General features: G+C 38.5%; 3 protein-coding genes across 3 annotated transcripts in view; 2 read left to right on the top strand and 1 right to left on the bottom strand.

Annotated features, from left to right (window-relative positions):
- Positions 1-288: 288 nt before the first annotated feature.
- Positions 289-23145, bottom strand: part of LOC124414144 — a 68089-nt gene continuing 45232 nt past the window's right edge. Inside the window, exons 2-3 of the mRNA XM_046895089.1 lie at positions 8390-8588; positions 289-666 (exon numbers count right to left, since the gene is read on the bottom strand). Coding sequence (XP_046751045.1) covers positions 298-666; positions 8390-8482 — 462 coding nt within the window. The 5' untranslated portion in view covers positions 8483-8588 and the 3' untranslated portion in view covers positions 289-297. The remainder of the gene's footprint in view (positions 667-8389; positions 8589-23145) is intronic.
- Positions 9454-17860, top strand: LOC124414145 (C-type lectin domain family 4 member K-like). The gene is made up of 4 exons (XM_046895090.1): positions 9454-9457; positions 17158-17252; positions 17326-17556; positions 17648-17860. The coding sequence occupies exons 2-4, from the start codon at positions 17165-17167 to the stop codon at positions 17788-17790; spliced, it is 462 nt and encodes a 153-aa protein (XP_046751046.1). The 5' UTR covers positions 9454-9457; positions 17158-17164; the 3' UTR covers positions 17791-17860.
- On the top strand, positions 14580-15513 carry LOC124414213 (secretory phospholipase A2 receptor-like). Its single transcript, XM_046895189.1, has 3 exons — positions 14580-14679; positions 14973-15203; positions 15293-15513. Exons 1-3 carry the CDS (start codon positions 14580-14582, stop codon positions 15511-15513), a joined length of 552 nt encoding a protein of 183 aa, XP_046751145.1.

The following is a 23145-nucleotide window of genomic DNA, read 5'->3' as shown; positions in this document are numbered from 1 at the left end:
GAAGTTTTTCAAACTGCAGCTTCTAATCCAAAAATAATTTATACCCGTACAGTATTTTTACGTACAAGTTACAGTAACTTTCGACAGTGATTTTAGTTGAAATTTGAATAAATTCTAGATCAGGATTTACTAAATTCTTCAAAATTTAATTAATTTTTTATGTCAGTCAACTTATTTAGCATTTTATTTGGTCCAATTTTCATTCCGTATTAATTTCTCTCTTATTTCAACAATTTTGAGATTTTTCTTGTAATGAATAACCTGATTTCTGCTTTCGCGAAGCCAATTTTGCATGAATCAGGCCAAACACCTGAGCAAAGGTGACATGGTGTATGACACGAGATGGAAGATGGTTAATTCTATAGGAGAATAGGAAAAGGCGATGGGTCCCAAATCCCTAACGGGGGGTAAAACTCGTCGGGAAGAGAAGAAGAGAGAAATGCGAAGAAGAGAGGAGAAGAGAGGAGAGAACAGGAGAGAAGAGGAGTATCTCAATCTGGGGTGATTAAAGCGAGAGCGTTTCCAACGTCGCTTTAACCCCCTGACGACGACGGCGACGACGTCCCTCCCTGCGGGGCTCTTCGACGATGTATTCGATTCGCCCTCGTCGTTTTGCAAATTCCGAAAACACACTGCGGAACTCGTTGCAAACGATGGCAGCAAAATCTGGGTAAAAAGAAACCGAATCAATTACGAAAGTGAAAAAGGGATGAGGATCCATTTATTTGATTGAAAATTCGATACGTTCGTTCAATTACGGGGTGAAAATTTTTACGAATATTCAGAGCAACGCGATTTTTGAGTTCTGAAAATTCTCGCTGTGTAATAAAATGTTTTACATATTTTGGATCAATTTTTGTTTCTGATTTATTGTTATTTTAATAAGAAAATTTTGCATCTGTTTTTCAAATCTTGAAAGTATTTATTTAACCCTAGTGAAAATTCATGCTTCATGGTTGTAATTTGGATTGTCGTTCTTCTAATGTTTTTTTTTTTTCTTCTTCTTTTTCTTTATTTGGAAAATGAATGAATGACAATCGTAAGTGGAAGCAATATTTTTGATATACAATGCATTCGATATTGTTTCAATTTGAAGAAAATTCTTTAAAGTTTTCAGAGACTTTATGAAAAAGATCATTACAAATTCACTGTATCAATAATCACAACGTTCAAAATCCAGAATATCACAAACCACTTCCGCCTATAATCAGCTAGCTACAAAAAGTAAAAAAAGCACAAAACCGATCCAAATTCCGTGATACAACGCGCTGCAATAGTTCTGCGAATTCGCGAATTGCAGATAAGCTTGGGAAATGGCGGCGGTATTTCTCCTCGAGGTGGGAAGGAGGTCAGGTCAGGTCGAGTGCTCGTGGTCACAGACAACGACGTGTGTAAACCGGGGGTTAATTATCACCGAATGTGCTCCGCAGGCTGAGCGACGACGACTCGAGTGATTCGATGAAGCGAGTACACCTTGAACACCTTGAACACCGCGAAACCACTTCAATCGCGCCACGTTGTTCACCCTGCGCTCCCTCTTTCTCACCCCCTTCTCGTCACCCGAGGGTGGTGGGGTGGCGGGGTGCGTTCGCTAATTTATGTTGCATCAGGAGCAATTAACCGCGACGCCTGACGAGCGACCGACGCGTCGCCACAAATTATCGCACCATCGTTTCAAGGGGTTGGACGATACACGACTGCAAATTGATTCGGAATTCGCGTTTCCACGAAACTCGGGAAAATTTCGCGAATATTAGAATTCTTTGAGAAATTTTGTCCGAATTGTTGAAAAAAGAAAAAAAAATCAACTCATCGATAGTACGAGAAAATTAATAAATTCTTAACAATTGTGCAAAGAATTGTGCACATTCTATAACAAATTTTCTAAGAAAAAAATTTAATTATCATCGGATATCGAAAATGATCCCTTATTTTTCCATGGCAGATTTTTTGGGAGTGAAACGAAGATGGAAAGAATTTCTGCCCACGAATAGAAAAAAGTTGAAAATTTTAAGGAAAGAAGAAATCGCGTCGTAATCGTTTCCTCTAATTCCTGACTTCAGTGGTTAGATCCTCTCGCAGTATAAAATGATTGAATAATTCGTGTGGCAGAGATTTTCGTAGCCATTCGTCCTCGTCTTCCTTTGGGTCAGTTTGCTTTGATTTGGTCCAGCGACTCAAGCGTGACTCGCCCGTCCCTCGTTCATCGTTCTATGTACCTACAAACCATCCTACGTCATGGGAACGCGTCTCTATGTATGTATGGTGAATGCAAATATTTAATTAAACCGGCAACATATGTGCAGCAGCAGCAGCAGCAGCAGCAGCAGCAGCAGCAGAAGCGGGCCTCTGTACTGTAAATATATAATTATGCATGAGTCTGGAGTGCTGAGTGCACTTTGCATCCTCCCTTCTCTTTCTCCCTCTCTCTCTCTCTCGTTTTGCAGTCCCAATGAATGGATGAACTGCCGGCGTGTTATAGAAGCCCGAAATTCTTCCTTAAGGGTTGAGTATTCGGGGAATTTTGTATAATCGGAAGAATTATTTTCCGCTTTTATTCTACAGATTTTATGGTAGGTATACTAATGAAGTACATCGAAATGGAAAATTCTATCCAGATCTTGAAGCGGATAGCTAATTATTATTGCCGAAAGGTTTTAGCCCAGGAAAATGATTAATCGAAGCTCTGAAAAATAGGTGAAAAAAAAAATTTTGTAACCGAGTGAAATTCTTCTTGATTCAAAATCGTCAAAAAATCATCAAACGCATATCGATGAATGTCATTAATTTTTTTACGGAATGATCGTAGATTGAGAAATTCCGAAATTATGGATCATATTTACAAGCTGTACGAAGATCTCTTCGAAAAGTCAAAAATAGAATATATTCGATTTATAAATAAAAACTCAGATATCGATGCTCAGTTTGAAATCTTTTCAAAAATTTTAGAAATTTTTTTAGATTTCACTCCACGATATTCTAATTTTATTCAGCCTACTTTTAATAGGTCATATAATTTTCTGAGATAATTTTTTATTTTATTTTCTTATAATCATACGATATCATTGAATATTCAATTTCGCAACGTTGCGCAGATATTGATTAAAAAATATGGCAACGTTAAAAATCTATCTTCTGAACATAATTTTAACCCTTGCAGATCATTAAAATCTAGCAAATCTACTAGATTTTCTATCAATCTCTAAACGACCTAAAACAAAGCTTCGATATCCAAGCTTTAGTTTAAATATCCGTTATTTTCAACCTTTGATTTTATTTTCAAATAGATTCTTGCAATTTTTCAATATATCAATAAACACTAAATGCACGACTATCGCCTGTTAAAATCAATAAAAAGCCAGGCATTTTTTGACCATCCAAATCACCCGAAACTGCAACGGCAAGAAAAATTGGGGTCAGAATAAACCGAGCCTGCAGTCGACCGCGCTGGCTCATTTTATATGCATTTTAATTAATTCCGTGCAGCAGGGCAATAAGTAACAACATTATAACCCCGGAACGATTCTCTCCCTCTCGGCCAGCGCTTCTATCGCACCGCAATTCTCCCTGTGTGGTATAAAACTCACTCTCTGTCATGTATACTTTGCGCAGTGTCGTGGTTTTGTCGAACTGCAGTGGCTCGCCGCTATTTTATACACTTCCTCTGGTCTCAACCCCCTCCCCCATCCCCTCCGCAAAACTTCTCGACACACCAAATTGCGGTAGAATTGAATTTTCCCTTCCCTTTTGTTTGCTTTGTAAATTTTTGTCAGCTCTTTACATGTATTTTCTTTCCGAATCAATAGTTTTTCTTTACTTAATATCAAAATTTCAATTATTTTCTCTTGTGTATAAATTAATATCTAATCTGAATCGATGATATCTGGTCTATTTTTTTTTTTTTTTTTTTTTTTTTTTCGTTTTTTCTGTACGATATTTTCAATATTTCAATTCAGATTCTTTATTGCTTTTCTTATATTTCTGCATTTATTTTAGTAGAATAATTCACTGATTCACTACAATATAATTAATTTTTGTAAATGTTTCTAATCCTCTGTACATATTAATTTTCATCAATATTCACGTTTTTGTTTTATCCTCTTCTCGCAACAATCTTATCAATCTTATCTCGTTAGGGATTGATATCTTATCTATATATTGTCCAAATCAAAATATCTTATCTATAACCCAATCCAACCTTTGTTTAAAAATTTATCTTCTCAACCATCCTTCCGTTTCTTCATATTCCACGGGGGTTGAAATATCTCCCATTTTCTCACCCTTCGCATTTCTAGATTCTGTCTTTCATTCCTCTCCCTCCCCCCATTTTTCTGCGCCCCTGATTTATATTCCCCGTCCTTAACGTCCTTCCCCGAATGCCCGCCATTTCAACCTCGTAACCCCGCAGGGCCGACGGCCACTCTCCACGATTCCGCCATCCCTTAACCGTCGCGGCCGCATGAGTTACCCTCTCAACTTTTATTTCGTACAAATTATCCGCACCGATGTTACACGTCACGTTTCGCTGAGCAAACCGTATTTTTATTCACCGACCTGTGTGCGTATGTGTGTATGTGTGTGTATTTACGCACAAAGGGGTGATGTAGGTACATGTTTTATATACGCGAGGAAGGAGGAAGGACTCGCTCATTCAGTTCACCGCGACGACATTCGCATGCAAGGAAAATAAAAGAAGGGAGTCTCTTTGTTTTTCATCCCTGTATTATAATGTCGTTTTGAATAGCGATGATCATAATTATTATACACGAAGATACGAATGTAACCATCTGAATGAATTTATTTCCGTTTGAATAGATTATTCTAATTTCTTAAATTCTTGTTTTTCTTCCAATGATCCATAAATTTTTTTCCGGTTTTTTGGGTTATCGAGTTTCTCTCAATTTTTTCACACTCTGTGAATCGATCTTTCGATTCGTTATGGACTCGAGAAATTAACTTTCTATATCCCAACTTTAATCCAAGTAAAAAAATGTTGTTAAAGAAAAGAAAACATCGAATTTCAAATTTTTTAAAAAATATTTCAGATTGAATAACAGACGCCTGCAGCAATTCGTGATTGAAATTTTGTTCAAAAAATATTGAATTCATGTCGAGTGTATAAATATATATTTTTTTTGTTTGGATATTATTACACGAATGAGGAAGGAAATTTAATTCGACTCGAAATGCGTCTGACGGAACGAGGAACGAGAACGTCTTCCTCGTCGTCGTCGCGTCACTGAGACCGAATTGCGCGTTTTGTAACAATTAAATATCGTCAGGCGAGGCTTATACGCGTAAATTTTAATTAAAACTGACTAATTAGCTTCGCCCATTTCACTCAATTGCTTTCGCTGAAAAAGGGAGGAGAAAATTTTGCGGTTTCATAGCCTCGGGTGTGATATACAAGAAATTTCATTTCTATACACACTTACCGGGTGTCCCGTTTCCAAACGAGCCAAAAACCATCAGGGAAGATGATAATCAAAGTACAAGAAATTCGCCGAGAAATAACCTTAATCCTTAGATATCTGAACTTTAAAAAAAATTCCCACGAAATCGTCTCGTTACAGAATTTTATATCGGATAAAAAATTTCGCGACAATTTTAAGGAAGGCTTTGATTTTTTTTCACTTTACTTATCTTCCGTCAATAATAAAAATGCCGAGAATTATGGTTGTTAGTAAAGAAATAAAGCATTTCGTTAAAAGTACTAAAGAAATCTGTGACTGGATTCAATTTTGACTTTAACCAAAGAATAAAAAATACATCTCGGGTGAGAAATATCGTCGACTGTTTAAGAAAAATGATGTAATCACTTGCTTTATGAGACCGGATTTCCTTTACCTTCAAGTGTATTAAAACCGCCACAATAATCACCTTTTTAATTTTATTCAAAACGACACACCATGTACATCACAGCGTTACGGCAGGTATTAACGTATTTCTCTTTGATTATACTAACGGCCTCGTTTGCCGAAATACTCTTCATAATTGTGTACATAAGCGTGGCAAAAACGATCTCCTTAGAAAAGAAGAAGAAGAAGAAGAAGAAGAAGAAGAAGAAATTAAAGAGAAAGAAAAATAAGAAAAACACTCGCTCGAGGCAGCAAACACAAAAACTTATTACAACGTTTCCGGTGAGTAGGCAGACGCCTACGCGAAAATCCGTGTTTATTCATTCAACGGTAAGGTGAATAAAAAGAGAGACTGTGAGGCTTAGCTTGAGTATGGAATTGAAGAGGAAATGAATAAAAGCAGTGCTAATCTTATAATTATACACGTAAAACGCGATCATTACGGGATATTATTAAACGCCACGATTCGCTTAAGTATTGTGATGAAAACTTGCAGTCGACTGCAATTACAACAAAATCAGAGACTGCGAGACCAAAGAGGAAGATAAAGCTAAGAAGGAAAGAGCAAGAGAGAAAAAGAAAGAGAGAGAAAATTAATATTCATGAAATACAACGAGCTTCTAAAATTACCTTGAAATAATTCATGTATAAGTAAAACACAAAAACTTTATTTTACTATGTAACAATTACCGCATTTTCTTTCGAATTCATTACCCATCGGATAACTTTTTGATACAAGAGTCCTGTTTCATCACAATTTCCGTAGATGCATAAAAAATTAAATCAAAATTAGTAAAATAGGAGATGAAATAAAATGGAAACAGTCGGATCGATTAGATTTTTAAAACCATTAACAATCTTTTTCCCGTTTCCAAAATATTCCCCCCCCCCCCTCTTCCCTCCCTGTTTCCTGTCTCGAATTATAATCAACGAATCGATCAACCCTTGATAAGTTTTCAAGTCAGCGCCAGCGTAGGCAACTCCAAGTTCCGGGATGAAACGCGTGTCTGCGAGACACGGGATTAAATCGGTGTTTGTCAGGTATCTCGCTCAGCTCTCACCAAGGGCAGAAGATTCCATAACTGAATCATCCCCGCGTGTGCGGGGGTGAATACAGCCGCCCCTAAGCCTGACAATAGAACTATCGCTGCCTGTTACTCCGTTAATCCATTTTCGCGGATCAAAGCGGACGTCGCCCCCGGGTTTCTGCGTCTCTGCGTCTGCTTGCCTGATCGTCGGGAGGAAATCCGGCGAACCGCGACCCCAGCTCCCCCCCCCCCCCCCCCCCCCCCCCAAAACACCCCAAGGACCGCATGGATGCACCGAAACCCGTCACCCCTTTCTTGAATATTCAAGAGCTCGCGTCGCGTCGGCTGCTCGACTCGACGCCTCGTCGAATTAACCGGACAATTCGGGTGTTATGTAGACACATGTGTGTCAATAGACCAGTCAAAATAGACCAAAAGAGGGGCTAATCCGGAAAAAATTGCGAGTAAAGATTTTCTAAGTTATTTGGAATTATATTTTCGAAAATTTTGCTTCTTATAAATTTTTTTCCTGGGATCGATATTTTACGATTAAGATTCGATAAAAGGGGCTAAATTTTGTCGTTTTTCCAAATGAATTTTTTTTTATACCAAACCACTTGGGTAATAACAATTTTTTTTTTTTTTTTTTTTTTTTTTTTGTGCAAAATGGAAAATAAACGTGATGATGGAATAATACAATTTCAACCCCTCTTTTCGGGCCTTTATAAAAAAAATTTCGATCCTAGGGAAAGATTGATAAGGACCAAAATTTTCGGAAATTTCGATTTTATTTTACTTATCTAATGTATAACGTGTCAGGAATATTTTACCCAAGTTTCAAGTCAATTGGAGTAAAAGTGTAGGAGAAAGAGCCTTTGGAAAGTCCTGTCACTTCTTTTCTCAAAACTGTGTTTTTTAAGTTAATGAACACGATTTCTCAAAAACAAAATCACCGATCTTAATGAAATTTTGGCAAATTTCTTCTAGACAGAATTCACTTGTGATTGTACAAAGGATTTTTTTTCGTCGATCACAACTTATTTTACAAGGCAACAAATGATATGTTGATGTTACCGAAAATCGCACTTTTTTCGCATTCAACTCTGTAAGAAGTTGAAATTTGAATTTTTTTTCAAACTAATAGAAGATATTTTATTTTTGATTTCAAACAAATCTATCTCAAGTTATCGTCACCACCGCGAGGGTACTTTTTTCTAAGAGGTCACCGAAAATCAATCTCAAAATGAAAAGTTCGAATAAAATAATTTTTTTACTACAAGAAAAAAAAAAAAAAAAAAAAAACACCTTTTTTTCGCCTTCGAAATCCATGCAACCCCACTCAGCCCTGAGTATCCCGATTTTTTCAACTATTCTCACTTTTTTTTTCCACTTTTTACCTCCATCCGTTCTCCGTCTACGATTTTTTTACCGTCAGTATGACTGGGAGTGAAATAAAATACCGCTTGAATAGGATGCTTGAAAAATATGGGTATTCTCACACACCTTGAAGCCAGTATTTCCACTTTCTGCGGGGGGGGCTGAAAATTCGTCCCCCAAGCTCGTCGTGTCTCGGTTGAATTGGAGTTGTATGCTCATTCACTCTGCCGAGAAATTGTCTGCTCTGGGGGGAAATCGGGAATCCCTCTTACTTCCAGCTTCTTTTCCTTCAGATTCGATGATATATTCCTGCGTGGATGTCCGACTGAAAAAATTTTCCAAACGATTCATACGATATTGAAACGTACAAGCATATAAATTACAAATAAAACTGATTACAGAACCGGATTCTAGTTGGTGTAGAATTTTAATTGAATGGAAATTTATATCTGCCCCGATTATTTCATTTCTTCTCTGATCCTTGAAACTTGACACAATTTGAAAGATTTTACTATTTCAATAGTGAAACTATATGGAAAACTATGAATACAGTTACTCCTATTTTTCAAACTACTCAAATAGTCAAATTTAAAAAAATCATTATAACAATTTATAGATTAAAAATAATCAATTGAACTAACCAGTTCCAGAATGTCATAATCTAGTTGCAAGAAAAAAAAAATTATAAGTTGTATTACCAAATTATTAGTTTTTCAATCTTTCTTAATTACAATCAATAGGTTATACTTAAGTACAGTCAAGTAGGCAAATAAAATTCTTCTCACTATTCTCCACAGCAGAACAAACTATTCAAAAAAGTAAGGATCGCCAGTCACATGGAATACACCGAACAGTTATCACAACGAATTTTCTTTCGTTTCCGCCGACTAAAAATCGATCAATTTCCATTCCACAACCGCTTGCAAAACGGTTTCCGGTCCGAAGTAAGGTATGGTAAGAAAAATGTCTGTAATTAAGCAGCCCTTATTCTAGGCGTGACGCGGTAAAACGACACACCGAGCATAACAATAACCGTTTTAAAAATCAATTTGCAACCGAGTGTGCGGGGTTGTTTTTGCCAGGGCAAATTCAGGCGTGCAGTATTATGCTTGGGGGTGAATATGGTCTGTTCCAGAGTCTCACCACCTAAATATTTCAACGTTTTGCAATTGCGTATAGTTCGCCTGCAGCTCTGTTCCCATTACAGCCGGCTAGCTGCACTTTCCAACCGTTGCATGCGGCCGCTGCCTACAACTTTACATTTAATTACCTTCCACCCGACTTCGGACCACCCCCGGAACAGTTTCCTACCGGAAACGAGCGCCGGCGTGCCTTCCAGCCCCCAAACCACCCTTCCTAGCGAATAGTATCGCGAGCTTCATGGGGAAAGAGATAAAGAATAGGAAAAAAGGCGGGGACAAATGAGAGAGAAAGAAAAGAGGAATGAGGGGAGGAGATTCCGGAGAATTTGCGAAAGAGAGAGTTTCTCGTTTCATTATTCCATTCAATTCAATTGAAACAGTAGCCGCGAATGAATATCTTGCATAATTGTTTTTATTTAATATTAAGTTGACTATATTTGGCCTCAACCATGAGTAAGGAAAGTATAAACTTGTTCAAAGTTCGTTTGCATGTTTAGAAATCATATTCTTATTTCTAATTCCGCTGAAAACTAAAGCGGAGATGAGAATCCGTCAGAATTTGATTTATGATAAGTCAGAGATAATGACGTTTTTTTTTTATTCCCAATAAAGATTTAAAATTATAAAAATAAAAAAAAAACAGAGGAAAAAATTAATTCCAACCAATTTCATTTTCAGTATACTATCAAATTCCAAAATATTAAAAGCAAAATTCTATGCAAATATGTAGCTAAAAAATTGAGACTACATTTTGCATAAAAAATTTGTTTCAAGCTAAGATTTATATGCAATAATTTGAAATTATACCTTGTGTATAAAATAAATACGTCGATACGCTTTATCCATGCAAAATCGCGTCGTTCTTTGTATGGGGCTGAAGGCACGATGCATGAATTGAAAGAGCGCAATTTCCGCTAAACGAAATGCAGTTACACAGATACACGTCTGCTCTTCTCTTCTCGCCTTAAGCAGAAACAGCTCTTCACTTTTCACGCCTGATGCTTTTAAATATACTCGTACGTACAAATTGATCGCGATTGAAAATTAGCGCCGATTTTCAACGTCCACGATATTAAACTGAGAATGTACGCTTCGAGAAAGGATGAAAATAATTCGTTATCCAATCACGTTTATGCTGCTGCACGAAAGGAACTAGGTACATTGAACAATAAACAATCCTCATTCCCTAAGGATTTTTGTTTTTTATTAATATTGTATGATTAGTTGATAAGTAAAACAAAATATAAAACGAAACGGAAAGAATTTTTTTCTTTCTCGTTAAAAAGAGACTCCATACATTCAATAAAAACAAGAATAATTGTAATAATCTGAGTCTGATTTATCGTTGATAAAAGAATTATTCTGCGATGTCAGAATATTTTTTATTCTCTCCATCTCCAAAATTAACCAAATCATCCCCTCACCTTGTTGCGTTAAACTTGATTCAATTTTCTCATCCACCACTTCGATTTATCCTGATTTTCTCACCCTCCCTCCCTGCCACCGTAGTGTTTTCAAGGTGAAACAAATTTGCGACCGATTAGAAGTGTAGGGTATAAATTTCCGTGGCATGATTGAACGCGATCGACGTTTCGTTTAACCGATCCGGATTACATTTTCAAAAGTTCCCGGGTAAACAGAGCGGCTTATATTGCCGCAGGGGTTACAGATCGGGACTGAAAAGGGGTGTGCTGAACGATTGCACACAGTTTACAGTAAAGTAAACAGTGATTTATTCTTCCGTATACACACGGGGTGTGTGCACAGCCACCCTTCAATTCTCATTTTCAATATATCCCCATCATATTTTTACCACCTCCTCCGGCACCCTTACGTGTGATACTTACGTGTGTGATAATTACGTAGTTTCAGCCAATCGCGATCGATAGAAGAAACGGATGCAAGAAAAATTATAATTATAATAATCCCTTTAAACTCTAGATTTTTTTGAAATTTATTGAAAACCGTTCATTTATTTTGAATTCCCGATTACTGATCACCCTTAGTCGCAATATGACGTATCGATCGGGTACCCACATGCCCAGGTAAAAAAAACGATGTCCGCCAAAAACGACATCCGTTTTTCCAAAACATCGAAAAAACGATCCCAGGTCCCAATAACGCGAGCGTGCATTTTTGAACAGTTTGAAGAGTTCGCTTGGGTTTGGGGATTCAGGGGATGGTTAATCCCCGATGGGACGATGTAATTGCCTGTTTAATTGGTTGAGCAAAGTCAGGGTAGATCGGCGGGGTGAGTGGCGGGCGGGAGGTGGTGGGGCACTAATTATTCCGTCCATCACTCCGGAGCGGGCGCGCGTCGAATAATTAGCATCTTAAAACGTTTGGAAACTTTTATACTGAAATACCAGCCCCGAGTCTAAGCCGACGCTCGCACCGCGCGGTAATAATCAGTCACTCAAGTAGTACAGCTCGACGGCAACGTCGACGGGGCGTGGGCCGACGAGGAAGAGGCAAGAAAAGTTAGAGTTTATGAATCGGAGAGCAGCACCCCCTACCCTTTCCACCCCCAACGGGCTTCTCTTCCTCTCTTTCTCTTTCTACTTGGTTCTCGGGGTTAAGCGCAGCAAGACTAGCAGCAGCAGCAGCAGCAGTAGCAGCAACGTGTGGCAGTGGTTACGAGTCATTAGTCACTGTCTAGGACAGAAGCGACTTACTCGGGGATTTTAAATTAATGGCGCGTAACTTGCAGCGACGGTTTCGCCAAGACAACGATCTCACCAAGCCCGTTACTCAGTGACGAGATCGAAATAGACTACACGGCACATCGGAAAGGGTGGAGAAACGAACGCGGAAAGGATGGATCGAGATGTGACAGATATCAGGAGTCGAGCAAGCACGTCTGAGTTACAGTGAATTCTGATGATTTTCAACATTAAAGTCGGATGACTTGAGAGTGAACTCAAACGAACGCAACAACTCGGAAGATCATTCTAGAAATGCGCAGAGAAGACTGAAAGATGACAATGAAGACCCTCGAACGGACTTGACTCCAATTCCAACTAGTCTGACCAGATTCGAAGTGTTTCGACTAACTTCCAAGATTTAAGTCTGAAGGAATTCGTAGAGAAGACTGGAAGATGACAACGAAGACCCTCGAACGGACTCGACTCCAATTCCAACTAGTCTGACCAGATTCAAAGTGGTTTCAATTGACTTCCAAGATTTAAGTCTGAAGGAATTCGCAGAGAAGACTGGAAGGTGACAACGAAGACCTTCGAGCGGGAACTAGTCTGACCAGATTCGAAGTGGTTTCGATTGACTTCCAAGATTGAAATCAGTCAACTCACGAGTGAGCTCAAGTGAATGCAACAGTTCACCCGATGACCTCAGGAATTCGCAGAGAAGACTGGAAGTTGACAGCAAAAACCTTGGAACAAACTGGAACGAATTCAGTTGACTCCAACCTGCCTGACGTTGCCTTTCCGCCGAGTGTATACCCTTCAAGTACAATGAGGCCCTTTTGACGAACGTATCTGACGAACGACGCAACGCAACGCAACGCAACGCGACGCGACGCGACGGTTAAACTCAGCATAGGTTACATCACATTATAGGAGCAGTTATAGAAGCCGAAGTTTCTCGTGGGTGTAGCACAAGAGCAGGAGTAAGGGGAAGTAATTGGGACAATTATCCCCGACATTTGGCAGGCAAAGGGCGTTCGACGTGCTGCCGATGACAGAACAAGCGGAGGGCCGTATCCCGGGTGTATTAATGACGTTTCTAATTAGGATACGTCTCAAGTTGCTGTGTATCCAGGGGTGGGTCGCCACCCTCGTTTGCTCGCACGTTATACCGGCAACGACGCGATCCTGACTGTAAAAGGAAACGTTCGTCAGGCAACCAGGTAGAAAGACGACGCCATGCACCAGGTGCCTGTCATTAATAGATAAGTTCGTGTTTCCGCCAATTTACCCGGTAATATTGCTCCTAATTATCAACTTCCACCTCCACTCTATGCTGGGCGTGGATTCACCTTGATCATGGAATCGCTGGAGCGATCATCGCGATGCTTCTCCATGGGTCTGATCTACAACGAGATGAGATGATTGATCGACGAGTTTGCTTTTCATAGCTGTGTATTTTGAGTCACAATGAAATGTCTTTGCAGCTGCTAAATTGACGATGAGACTTTGTTCGAACATATGGTTACTGGTGCTCCAAACGATTTTGTTCGAGGTTTCTGAAGTACCGAAAACATGAAGTTCGAGAAATTTGCAATTCTGATATGCATGCACTGAAATTAAAAAATAAAAAAATTTAATTTAACCATTCCCTTGGCACACCTTCTTGCGAGTCTTTCTCTGTATTTCTCTTTCTCTAGCACAGAGCAACGTGCTTTCACGTTGATTACCTAGCTCTCAGAGTACGAGAGGCGAGCTCTCGCAGCCACTAGTTTACATCCTTGGAATGACTCATTTCTAAATTGTCGCAAAAACCGCAGGAATTCGATACGAACATACCATCCGGGTGGATGTTTGAAACTCTGAAAAAAATCTCCTTGTTCATGAGATTTTGGCGTCATTCTATTCTTTCCTTCTTATTAGAACTTCGAATGAATTGAATATTAATTGTTGAATAATTCTTATCAAGTGTGAACACAGTGGCTTCATTTCGAATTCGTCGTCTGAATGTTGTTCGTTTTCACTCTCGGCTGCTGCACAATGCTCACCTGACAAATTTTCGATGGTCAACCTCACTGTGAATCGCATGAATCTCAAAATTAGCCATTTCCAATGTATGAGTATGCATGATGTAATTACGGAAATCCCACAAACATGATGAAATTTTCAACAAGACGTTATCTCGACCAAATTATATTTATTCTCAGTCTATCGCAGGGTCACGGATCGTAAAAACATAAACAAGGAAAACCCATCCCGAGATTAGAGAAATATTTCGCAAACATTATTAAACGACGAATATCACCAAAACTGTTATGCAGTGTTAAACCCAACGATGTCGATACTGCTTTTTATCCCCTCTGGAATACCAGTCGAAGATTTATCCATGTAATTACGTTGTGAATGAAATACCACTACAATGTTAACATAACCAAACAATTTATACTAGCGATAGCAGTAGATAATATAAAAGCAGGAGGATTCAACGTACAATCAGTTCCATTCCAGAAACTCGTGCTGAATCCTTCAGAGATGGCTTCTACTTTCAAATCTCTGTCTCTACTTCAACATGCCGAGTATTTATTCGTCTTTTTGATGGTCACCTGCAGCCTGACGAATGTCGAATCATCGAGTAAGTAATAGCTACAAATTAATAGTTTTTGGCAACCGTAGGTATCTGTAGCACCAGTCGATGCTTTGACATATTATTGAATGGATATGAGACAATATTGTTTATTGAAGCATTGCGTGTGAAATATGGTGATGAAAAGAGAGATTATTCAAGAGTGCAGCTTGGTGATTCCATTGGGTAAAAGTAGTAGGAGTCAAATCATAAATATCCAAGTCCTCGTGATAAATCACTTCGCAATTGGCGTCGAATGGGCCTCCAACGCATGTGAGATTGAACGTAAACCTCACTTCCAGATACTGGCTACATCCCCTTCGGCGACGGAAGTACCTTATACAAATTTCACACTGAATCAATGAATTGGTATGAAGCCAGATCGATGTGTGACCTCGAAGGTGGTCATCTTGCTATGATCGATACCCTTGATAAACTTAATTTCATATACGAAATAAGAGTTGGGCACTGGTGGGTGTGGACAGGAATACACAGAGCTGGATCTGGATCGCCTTGGTACAGTGTTGGCCATGGTAAGTTCCGCAAGGACGATTCCTAGTCTTGTAATTTCTATGAGATGTACCAATATTCTGATGAGTAAAGACTTGATCATGCTTTCCAGAGTCACCAGGTCAAGAACTGACGCATCTCCCATGGGCACCGATAAGATTGTTACCCATTTTTCCAAACAGTAATTGCGTTGCCACTACGGGATTAGATATGGGAATCAACCGGGGGTTGGCACACTACGGATGTTTACACCGTAAGCCGTTCGTATGTGAAAAGCATATTGAAAGTGATAAGTTAGACATCGACAGGAGATTCAAAACAGATCCGGAATAGTTAGATTAAACTGCGTCTGCAATGAGACTGTGAACAATCAAACCATTGTAGTCGGGTTGTTGGACAGGTCATTGAAAAAAAATGTTTGATTCACCCTAGGTTTTATATATTACAATATAATAATATTAACAATAATCTGAACCAAAACAGACTTACGTGTACGTGCGTACCGGAAGGACCACATTAGAGAACGAGTGATATCGTCGCAATATCACAGGCCAATGGTCGAAGAATCTTTGCAATGCTTTTTATGGTTTTAACTATTTGTTTTGTCAAATTTTGACAAAATTGTTTAAACTGGCGTGCACGTGCAGCGTTAATTAAGCCTCTTTTGGAGTGGTGTCTGTTTGAGCAATCATTGTAATTTTGATTTAATCAAAATTGAATAAATCTTGTCATTGTGTTTAATCTATATTGTGAGTTAACCAAATTAATTACCTTCAAGCTAGCAAATCTACTTTAGTATATAACTATTTTAGCGCCCTATTTGACGCTGGTTAGTTATCCTTCTTTCTCTTGAAAACAATTTCTCAAAACCCCACTGTAGATGCCAAGAAGCAAGATGTCTAAACAGCTAATCGCATCAAAAGGAAGCAGAGTAGGTAAAAGATTTAGATTTCTCAAATTCTAAGCAATCGAACGAGAACCTCATGTCAGAGAATCTTGTTCTACACCAACAGAATCCATCCAAGTCAAGAATGAAACAGAACATACTCTCAACAAAGTATAAAAAGAGTTTGAAAGTGCGTAGAATAACAATCATTTTCCAAGTGCTAGTAAACAATTAGTAGAAAACATTTCACCATTTAGTCAGAGACAATAATTCAGTTATCACCGCCAGAAAAATCGTGCGTAAATAGAGTCACACAATTTTTAAACGATGTCCTAGTTCCGGTGTAGCAGGAAGCCACAACAGAACGGTTCTATTCCCCACATGGTGAGACCAATTCCAGTGTACAAACTTGATGGTTTGAACAAGAACACAGCTCTCAACATCTCCGTGTGACACTTGAACACTTGAATACGTCTTCATCCGTGAAACTCTTGTGGATCAATGGCTGAAGAGGTGGGTGGTAGTAAACTATTTGCGGGTTTGAATACCGCCATGGAGATGGGTAACAACGCCTCAAACTTCCCAACACGGCTGGCTGGTTCCACAGTGACTTAGATCTCGGCTTTGTTTACCTCGCGTAAAAAATCCTGCAAAATCGCTTATCAAGTTCAAAATATCATCGACTAATCCTTTTTTTTTTCTCGTAGTATAATCCTGAAGAAAAAAAAACAGATCTAAAAATTCAATGGTGTGACGTTTTTACCATATTTGTGTCACCAAGTGGTCTTGTTCTTTTAAAGAATAAGTAAAATGGCGTAGAAATTTGCGCGTTATTCCAGTTTGCTGATACGAGCAAATAGCTGTAACAGACAATATAAGACAAACAACGATTATGGTCGAATCTCATCATGGCGCGTGAATGTTTAACGATTCTGATTTTCCTACGGGGTCAAAGAATCGCGCTTATTATCAAGAGACTCCAATCCAGTAAGAACCGGATCGAACGTTACGTAAGATCATCTAACCGCCAAAGTGAAGTAAGTCAGAAGCGAAATCTGTGTCAGTTTGAAGCTGACTCGTGTCAACATAAGTTCGAAAATGGCTTCTTTATTCAAGTCACTATCGTTGCTAGAAATCACCACGTGCCTCGTCACAGTTTTCGCGATTTTCTGTTGCCTTGCAGAGGGTACTTATTTCCCTTTTTCTCAATCAGTTTCTACACTCTGAAGTTGTTTCAAACCGTCCCTAATTTTTTTCAGCTACTGATTACACCGAGTACACGGATAAAAAAGTGGCCTACAAAATTCACGAGGACCCAAAAACTTGGCTGGAAGCAAAGCAAGTGTGCGCCGAAGAAGGAGGCAGCTTGGCATTCATAGACACTCGTAAAAAGATTCGATTTCTGGCATCAAAGAAGAGTCAAGGTGTTCAACTTTGGGTTGGCATATCCAGAACATCATCATCGCCGGATTGGTCGAGAGTCGATTGCGGTAAGTTTCGCGTTTAGAATTTCCTGCCCCTTTTTTTGTGAAGTTGGATTCACGAACCTAACGCAACCTTTTTTTCCATCCCTTTCTACAGATGACATTTTGCATTACCTTCCATGGGCTCCGTTCGAGCCATCAAACTCGCAGAACTGCGTTGCCATCAAAGGCTGCAACGGAGGATTATCAAGTCAGAACTGTTTCGACCGAAAAGCATTCGTCTGTGAAAAAAGAGTGTGAAACTACAGTATCAGTGTGTATAATGCGTGCAAAATGAGTATAACCATCCTACCAATTGTAATCGACTATACATAGGTTCCTGAATTCAAGCAATCCAATAAAGGTCAGAATCAGTATATTCAGACTACCAAGTGTCCTGCATCCTCTCATTCTCAATTCGGGATTTCAGCCACTAGGTGTGACGGTTCAAGTGCTGCAAAGGGAGGCAAAGAGAGAGAGAGAGAGAGAGAAGAGGGAAAGAGAGTGGCTAATCTACACGAAGTGGAAACAATTCAACGGAACAACAACACAACAGCTCAAGATTCGCGTGTGACACTTGAATACGTCTTTATCCCCATAAGACTCTTGCAACGAAGAGCTGAGGAGGTGGTTTTGGGTAAACTATTTGCGGGTTTGAATAGCCTCACGAAGGTGTGTAACAACGCCTCGAAGTTGCCCACGCGGCTCGTTGCCTCCACGATGTTTGGGTTCTCGGCTTTTACCACCTCGTGTGTGCATGGAAGGCCCTGCAAGATGGTGGCGAGAGTAGGAAAGCCAGCATATTCGCGTTTCGGAATAGCAGTGTTTGAGTTGTATATTCCACTATCCCTCTCTCTCTCTATTTCTCTCTCACTATCTCTCTTTGGAAAGTTTTCTCTTGTATAATTATCGTTAATTCTCTCCTTGTATCCCCTCTGTGTGTAGCAAGTGTCTCGAAGTCAGTGTCAGCTATAAGAGAAGCTCGCAAAGAAGAAGAAGAAGAAGAAGAAGAAGAAGCGGAGCCCAGTTTTCTCTCGGTTGTTTTTCATCTTGAAACTTTCTCGGTTGGTCGAACGGTTTACAAGGCAACTTTTTAACTAATTCAGTCACCATCTTGTTATTATTTTCTAAATGGCAACGTACTTTTTCTACGTTCTTTCAAACTGTTGGCGATAAAAAATACGTTTCAACTGGCTGAGTCGAGTCGGACTATCAACTTTCAGAATTGTTGAAAACTTGTTTACTCGTCGATGATTTCATTGTCACTAGTGTCCTCCCCAAGTTGAGCAACTGAGCTGATTTCAATTGTCAGAGACTTTAACATGCGTTCATCGATGCTTGATTAAATGTGACCCCGACACTGATTGCTCATTAGTTATACAAGCGAAAAGCCGTCGTGGGACATCATAATGCGATAACATAAATGCGGTCAGAAAAATAGCGAGTGCAAGATTAGGCTGCCTTAAGTGAAAGAGAGGAAGAGATAGAAAATAGCTAAAGACACAAACAACAAGTAGCTTCCAGCTTCATGACTGAAGGGAATCGAACCCAGTAAAATTTTGTTTTTTTTCTTACGGCGTCCAAAAATTGATAGTATACCTAAAACCAAAAATTTTAGCGCCAATATGAGCTCTTAATATCAATAGTGAGGTTTGCCTCTATCCATTTCTTTATTTTCTATTTAAATAACACGGGAAATTTTTTTTTTTTATTTTTGAATTTTCATTACTTTGGAACGGTTCATCGTAACAACAATCTGAAAAAAGAGATTTGTAGGAAATTTCACGTTCTACAAAAAACGTCTGAAGATCAAACTTCCTCAGATCAACTGTTTCAAAGATATCAGCGATCAAAAATAACACTAATCAAAAATGTCAAATATTTTCCAATAAAACTACAAAAAAATATCATATACAATATTTGTATTATTATTATATTAGTTTACAGTCTCAGGTTAACAGAATTAAAGTAATTTTACATAAAAAATAATATAAATATGGCATATGATATTTTTTTGTAGTTTTATTGGAAAATATTTGAAATTTTTTTATTAGTGTTATTTCTGATCGCTGATATCTTTGAAACGGTTGATCTGAGGAACTTTGATCCTCAGACGTTTTTTGTAGAACGTGAAATTTCCTACAAATCTCTCTTTTCAGATTGTTGTTACGATGAACCATTCCAAAGTAATAAAAATTCAAAAATAAAAAAAAAAAAATTTCCCGTGTTATTTAAATAGAAAATAAAGAAATGGATAGAGGCAAACCTTATTATTGATATTAAGAGCTCATACTGACGCCGAAATTTTTGGTTTTAGGTATACTATAAATTTTTGCACACCGTAAGAGAAAAAAAAAAAAATTCGTCTTTTTTTGAAACACCCTAGACTACACACGTGTAATTTTTTATACCCTCGAAGAAAATATCTCTATCGATATAGTAATGGAATGGATCGTCGTCCATGGACGATTGTGTTTCCCTTCATAAACTACTCAGCCCTTTTTCTCATCGCCGATACGGTTTCGATAAATTTCACGACCAATCACGAACGAATTCGATACTGCAGCACACATGCCCGACACACACCGCGGAAGATAAAGCATAAAGAAAAGTCGGCTTGATCAAGTTCGCCGATGATCCCAGACGGGGTCAATTGATCTAGTTTTGCCAATTCTGGGGATCGGATCATCGTTCGAAGGACCTGCTCGCTCCTCTCCGAAGCAGGACGAAATAGGGGTTTCGTTTCTGGCCTGGCAATATCGCGTTGGATGGCGGGTCGTGCCGCCGAGCAATAAGTGTCAAGGCGCTCAGATCCCTTCGGGGAGAACTTCATCCAAAACGCGTTATCCTTCCGAAATGAAAGGGAATAAGAGAGGCCAACAGAGGCCGAAAGTAGTTGGCGAGTAGAAGAAAATTAGGATACTGACGACGAAAGTCTGAGTACTTTTTCTATGATTAAAAATGATCGGGATTTATTTATTCTCTGATAATTCTTCTCGTTTGATATCCTCTTCGTCTTCTTCGTCTTCTATTTTTCTTTCTTTTTTTTTTTTTTTTTTTTTTTTTTTTAACGACACCTGCTTCACCCTTTGAGCGACGATTACACTTTTCATCCTCAAGTGTTTCGCAGGGTGTGAACGTGAACGTACCCTTTGCATGCACAAATGCACACCTCAGACTGCTGACTGAGTGACGGCAACGACTCCACTTGCTCAACCGTGACTCGTTACCACACCCACAGGGGATGAAGAAGCCTGAAACGCTCTTCAGAAAATTACAGAAACTATACGAGGAAGTTAAACCAAGGCGAAAAAAGTACTCGTATGAAGCTTTGTAACGCCTTCGAGTCTCCTTAAATGCTGACCCTCTTTCCCTTGGCAACTCGACTTTAAACCCTCGTTAAATTTACAGACAGGAAAAAATTTTATCTTCCGGTATCTCATTGCGCATGTGACGACGTGTGCGAAGATCTACGATTTCGATCTACCTTCAAATTACTATGGACTCATTTTTAACCTGATATTCACATTTTTCTTCCTTTCTTGTTTGTTTATTTGCAATAATTTTTGTCGAATTTCGTTCTATGATTGCGTAAATAAATTCGTACACATTCGTAGTTCTGGCGTAGAATTTTTAGCTCATATTTTTTTAAATAATTTTAAAATAGCTCGCATTTAAACGATCGTTTTTCTTACATGAAATATTGAAATCGTTAAAGTATGATTTAGAATACCGTGAAACTCATTGATTAAAAAAACAAAAAATGTTGGTTTTTGCGTAAAACATTAAACAAGTTGAGTTGAAAAATATCCAACAAATTCTCCAAATCCGTCTGAATCGTACTAAAAAAATTAGAAGATCAGTCTTCGAATGTAGACTTAAAAATTTCACAGAATTCACAAAAATTTGTACCTTTCAACGAAATTCTAGAAATATTACGAGAAAAAAAATCGATCTTGTCTAGATCCGAACTTGTAACTATCTTTCATAGAAGATCGTGAATTTTCATAATTATTTCTAGAAACTAGTAGTTCTTTACAAAATTCGATGCGTTTCTACGTAGAAAAAAAAAAACAAAATCCATTTTCTCGGTAAAAATTTTACACAAAAAATTATAGATTTTTCTAATATTTCGTGCAAACTTGTAATATTCTATGCAAAAAAAAAAACTACGACTTCCGAAGATTTTCCCCAATGTTCCACGCTTTTTGAAATTCACCCAAGATTCTCGAATATTTTCCAAAAATTTTTCACTATTTTAATTATTTTCACCGAGGAATGAGTCTTCAAAAAAATAAAAATCGTGAGACGATTTACTCTGTGTAAACCGAAGTCAGTGTCTATTCGAGAACGTCGTTTTCACTCAAGCCAGGGGTGTCTGAATCATTTTGTGGGTCTCGTGCTGCTGTGCGAAAGCTCATCAAAGCAGGTAAGAACAGTTTGGTCTCGAAACTCGGTCCGATGAAACGCCATGTGATAAATAAGGAGACCGAAGCTCCTCCAAGACTTAAGAGGATTAAATTTCGCCATAGTGGATCCAAATTTTGACCCCCTCCATTCCCAGACTTTCCATCAGCCAATATGATTGGATTTTCTCGATAGAAATGAGGACGAGAAGAGTACAACAGAAATTTTCCTCCACTTTTCCTCCGTTACATTTGAATATACCACTCCATTATAGCTCTCACGTTTAAGGGATGACTTCGGTGATATCGAGTTTTTTGTTTTTAAAACTGCTAAATAAGATGTTATCAAAAATTCCTTCCAAAAAAATTTATATTATCGTAGTATGTATGCTGAAAAAATATATCAATTTTTGAAAGCGATAGGCTAGAAATTTAAATTTTTTTTCCAAAAATTTCTTGCTCATAGACTTTCATCGCACGAGATTGAAATTTTTTTTATTTTTTCTTGTTTCTCTTCTCTCAGGACAAATACTTACCGTGATCTAAATTTTTGTTGGGAGAAATTTTCGATCGCATCTTTTCTAGGCGTTTTAAAAATCAAAAACTCAACATTATCGAAATTCCACTGAAAGCTCGATTAAAACAATACTCAACACCTTAGAATTTTGAATGAATAAAAATTCACTGACATTAGTTTATCGTAGTGAATATTCGTGGATCGACGCGAAGCTTGTTTATGCCACAGGCTTCTGAGCCGTAGGTTGATACGAACCAATCGTAATTTTCACCCCCCCCTCCCCCGCCCTCCCCCCCCTCCCCCTTGTTTATACGCCACGCGAAATGGGGAGAAGAGAAGAGGAACTGCCGGCGGCACCCCGGAGAGATTAATAATCAGGATTTCCGTGTGTACTTGGGCGACAGGATCTGATACGAGTCCTGGGGATCCTGGCGTGTCGCTGCACCCCATTAGGACACTGAACGATTCTCCGCGCAGCACCGGGTGCTAAATAATTATCCCTGTTGTTATTATCGTCATTGTCATCATCATTATCACGATTATTGTCACCGTTATTATTACTGTTGTTGTTATTATTATTATTATTATTATTATTATTACTACAAATGCTACTATTTAGACAGTTCTGGAAACTCCGAGGGAATCGATATGTATGTATGTATATATAAGGCGTCCATTGTCTTCCTTGATTAC

Source organism: Diprion similis, chromosome 13 (genome assembly GCF_021155765.1).
Source record: "Diprion similis isolate iyDipSimi1 chromosome 13, iyDipSimi1.1, whole genome shotgun sequence".
NCBI classification, from domain to species: domain Eukaryota; kingdom Metazoa; phylum Arthropoda; class Insecta; order Hymenoptera; family Diprionidae; genus Diprion; species Diprion similis.
Note: the sequence above shows the minus strand (reverse complement) of the source record. Positions and strands in the feature narration are given on the sequence as shown.

Bases quoted from the DNA above. Each gene is read 5' to 3' on its own strand.
- LOC124414213 (XM_046895189.1), top strand. From the start codon at position 14,580: ATGGCTTCTACTTTCAAATCTCTGTCTCTACTTCAACATGCCGAGTAT. The intron at 14,680-14,972 runs GTAAGTAATAGC...CCTCACTTCCAG, and splicing joins GACGAATGTCGAATCATCGA to ATACTGGCTACATCCCCTTC. The intron at 15,204-15,292 runs GTAAGTTCCGCA...CATGCTTTCCAG, and splicing joins TTGGTACAGTGTTGGCCATG to AGTCACCAGGTCAAGAACTG.
- LOC124414145 (XM_046895090.1), top strand. From the start codon at position 17,165: ATGGCTTCTTTATTCAAGTCACTATCGTTGCTAGAAATCACCACGTGC. The intron at 17,253-17,325 runs GTACTTATTTCC...AATTTTTTTCAG, and splicing joins TTTCTGTTGCCTTGCAGAGG to CTACTGATTACACCGAGTAC. The intron at 17,557-17,647 runs GTAAGTTTCGCG...CCCTTTCTACAG, and splicing joins TTGGTCGAGAGTCGATTGCG to ATGACATTTTGCATTACCTT.